Genomic DNA, 3,455 nt, shown 5'->3' with positions numbered 1-3,455 from the left:
GATTTGTTGACTCAACACTACTATTGTTAGGGAATGTGTCATTCGGTTAGAGTGGAGCTTGTTCGTGTTCTGATATGTTATGTGTGTTACTCTTCTAAGCTAGTATGGGTTGTGATTTGTTGGGTATTTGCACACATTATGCGTTATAATTTGAGCCTTGTGGCGAAAATCGAACGAGAAGACTTTTGGGTTGTTGAATGTGTTTATCTATTGTCAGGATGGCCGAGTGGTCTAAGGTGCCAGACTCAAGTTCTGGTCCTCGTGAGAGGGCGTGGGATCAAATCCCACTTCTGACAATTTCATTTTACCTTTTAACAATTTCTTTTTTTGTTTTAAAAAAAAACAATTCCTTAGGTCAAGTAAGGTCTAATGAAATGGAAGCAGCAGGGAAGAAAGCAGGGCGATCGGCGAAGAAAAACGCCGGGGCAAATCGCTCAGGTGAAAGTGTAGTTTAAACGTCATTAATTCAACTAATTGCTTATCTGCGTATGCCCTTAGGCATGGTGTTGGTCCCTGGACTGAACAAAAGCACCTCTAAATCTTTTTAGATGCTCACATAATTAAGAAATATTAGTTTCATCTTTGTAATTCTATGAAAAGGATTAAGTTTGATTCAATCTTATTACAGTTTGAAGTTGATCTAACTTGCTATTTATCCAATTTGTACGCGACCTTTCTTAGGTAACAGCTTCTCAAATTAGTAAAAGAAAACTTCTTTTTCCTTGAGAACAAACTAGAACAGATCTTAAAAATCAATGTAGAATTCAAGTTTTAGAGAGTTCCAAAACCATCACTATGTCAACAAGTAGTATATGGTGTATGTATGCCAAAGTAGTGTTAGCCTGTAACCTGTTAGGTCTCAAACAGCGTGAAAAAAAATGAAAGAGAAAAGTCCAACTTGAGAAAGGAAAAACATGTAGCAAAACATACTCTAGTACCTAATAAAGACTGAGGAAACACGAAAAAATTATCCAAACATATTATGTTTAAATTTGAAGAAAGCCAAAAGAGTGAAAATAAAACACAAAGCTGTACAATAACTTTTGACAGGATATCACTGTTTTTGAGTGCTATGACTAGGTTTTCTTCCATTTTTTTCTTTTGGCGTCCTGTATCTGAAACAGACTAATTCGGATAAATAAAGAGGAACTAGTTGTACATAAAGCCAGGAGGTTCTCTGTTTGGGTGTAGAACTAGGTGTAGCATTTGTTTGTTGAGTCGTAAGTGGTGGATATCTCACTAGGACATGAAGGAGAATCCCAACTCAAACTAGGCTTCCATTCATCAGCCAAACTAGTTGTCAAACTGAAAGGAAATCCAATTGATCTGATGTTTTCCCATTGAGTAGTATTATCATTTGTTGAATCTTGATTACTCCTTAATCCTGCCTCATCATCTTCCATTCCTATACTTCTTTGCATCTCTTGTGATGAACTAATTGAGAAGCTGTTCATCTGTTGATTTGAACCTTCAAAATCAATAGTCTCAGAGGTCTTTATGTCAGCATTTTTTAAAGCGGGGGGTGTGTTGAAAAACATGGAAACCTCAGGGGACGAAAACATGAAGTTACAAGGAACTTCTGTACTAGGACTTGAAAGAAAAGATGGTCTTGAAACCATAGTATTGAGGGTTTTATATGAAGGGACATTTGAGGCTCCTTGTAGTAAGTCATTGGTACTGGATAAGTGGAGAAGTGATCCAGTTTCAGTTAAAGAAGAGATATTCTCCGCGCTGAAATGAACAGTTGTACTTTGATTGAACACCTCTGGAGATGCTACATCAGATAACGGATTTATCCAAGGGTAAGAAAGAGCTCTATTTGCTATTGAGTTGGTTTTCTTGAATATCCTGCAGATAGCCCACGAATCCTGCAGGAGCCAAGTTGAACATAGCGATTTAAACTAAGGTAACAAAGTCTAAAATGGATAATAAGGAGAATAATTAAGCTGTAATATGGACCTACATTTGGTGGAAAATTCTTATCTAAGAATTTCCTAGGTGGTGCTGAGTCGATAGTAGTTGTAGGAAGGCGAAACTCGTGCATCATCCAGTCAGTTTTTATGCCTCTAGCGGCTCTACCTCTGTAGAAGACTAAGGACTTCTTCAAACCGATGCATTTGGTGCTATCAGAGGAATATATTGGTCTGTCAGTTCCAGTAGCCTTCCAAAAACCAGCTCCTGTAACACGGTTTGGACGGGCGCTGTTCCTGTACTTACGGTCCCTTGGACAGTAAAAATACCACTCTTTCTCCCCCGTAGATGCTAGCCCTGGACAAAAACGGGAAGTCAAGAAAATATTAGAGTCTGGTTCATAACTTGTTAGAATGAAATGCAAACAAAAATAGTGTGACATCTTCTCTAAGTCAGAGATTTATATTGATTTTCTGAAAGGAAACAAACATATAGTTTAAAACATTCTTCTTTTTTTTCAAAACCAGACAAATTAATGCTCCAAATATGCATAAACATAGATCAACCCTGATGCATATTATGTGATTGCAGAAGATAGCTACTGCATGTTTTAAAATGGTCAAGAAGTTTTCTTGGTTCTTTTTGAGTTTAACTTCTATACACTATCGGACGACCTAAAGATAACCATAAGTAACCCTTCACAAAAGTTGGATTAGTAGCCTGAAAATAAGAAAATTTACTTCCTACAATACGTCAGTGTACACTAGTTAAATCTTTTTTTACTATTACGAAAGGAAGGATGGTTTCCTTTCGTGAAGAAATTAGAAATGGAAAAAGAACCTAAAGAGTCTGGAAATGAGATGAAGAGGAATAATCTTTCTTACTTGGAAGATCCCATGGATCATATTTATATATATCCACTTGTTTGATGAGCTCAATAGGAAGTGATCTCTGCTGAATCTTTCTCTTTAGATAGAATCCAACTAACTCTTCATCTGTCGGATGAAATCGAAAACCAGGTAGTATCGCTTCATCAAGCTTTTCCACATCACTTTTGTTATCCATAGTTTCTCTAGTAAAAGTCTCAGTGCAAATCAAGAATGTAATTCTCTAGTAAAAGTTTCAGGGCAAAGTTTTGATTGGAATAGCAGCTTAGAACACAGTGACATAGTTTGAGGCCATATTATATTGTCCCTTAAAAACTGCAAACTTGGGACCAAAATGAAGGCTATAGAGTTGTTTAAATCCAAATTAATGATCTCAACGAGACTAAAGAGTTAGTGTGTATGGAGATATGTTTTTCACACCTTCCATGATGTGCTATTGTTGGCTACCTCTTATATATTATTTTGAGTTATGGCAATCAAAACAAAATGACAAGGCAATCTTCTAATGAAATTAGTGCACAATATTTTTAATATGTTTTGAGTTTGAATAGTTTTTTGTTTAGGATGCGCTCTGATTAACGTTTGCCAACGTTTTGTGTACATCATCTGGAAGTTCCTCTGATTAAAATATGACTTTTAGGCAATTGGTTCTAAAAA

The 3,455-nt window shown here is 36.3% G+C and overlaps 1 protein-coding gene and 1 non-coding gene across 2 annotated transcripts; one reads left to right on the top strand and one right to left on the bottom strand.

The window, feature by feature from the left end:
* Nucleotides 1-212: 212 nt before the first annotated feature.
* Nucleotides 213-296, top strand: TRNAL-CAA (transfer RNA leucine (anticodon CAA)). The gene has a single exon. It is a non-coding gene; the product is annotated as a tRNA-Leu (tRNA).
* Nucleotides 251-3,247, bottom strand: LOC107817139 (putative NAC domain-containing protein 94). The gene is made up of 3 exons (XM_016642911.2): nt 2,796-3,247; nt 1,964-2,268; nt 251-1,868 (listed from the first exon to the last, which is right to left on the bottom strand). Exons 1-3 carry the CDS (start codon nt 2,974-2,976, stop codon nt 1,194-1,196), a joined length of 1,161 nt encoding a protein of 386 aa, XP_016498397.2. The 5' UTR covers nt 2,977-3,247; the 3' UTR covers nt 251-1,193.
* Between the last annotated feature and the right edge of the window lie 208 nt (nt 3,248-3,455).

Source organism: Nicotiana tabacum, chromosome 17, assembly GCF_000715075.1.
Source record: "Nicotiana tabacum cultivar K326 chromosome 17, ASM71507v2, whole genome shotgun sequence".
Taxonomy (NCBI): Eukaryota; Viridiplantae; Streptophyta; class Magnoliopsida; order Solanales; family Solanaceae; genus Nicotiana; species Nicotiana tabacum.
Note: the sequence above shows the minus strand (reverse complement) of the source record. Positions and strands in the feature narration are given on the sequence as shown.

What these genes read in the sequence shown, in the direction of transcription:
- LOC107817139 (XM_016642911.2), bottom strand. Translation starts at nt 2,976, where the DNA reads ATGGATAACAAAAGTGATGTGGAAAAGCTTGATGAAGCGATACTACCT. An exon ending in TGATCCATGGGATCTTCCAA is followed by an intron (nt 2,269 to 2,795) that starts GTAAGAAAGATT and finishes GTTTTTGTCCAG; the next exon opens with GGCTAGCATCTACGGGGGAG. An exon ending in ATAAGAATTTTCCACCAAAT is followed by an intron (nt 1,869 to 1,963) that starts GTAGGTCCATAT and finishes TGGCTCCTGCAG; the next exon opens with GATTCGTGGGCTATCTGCAG.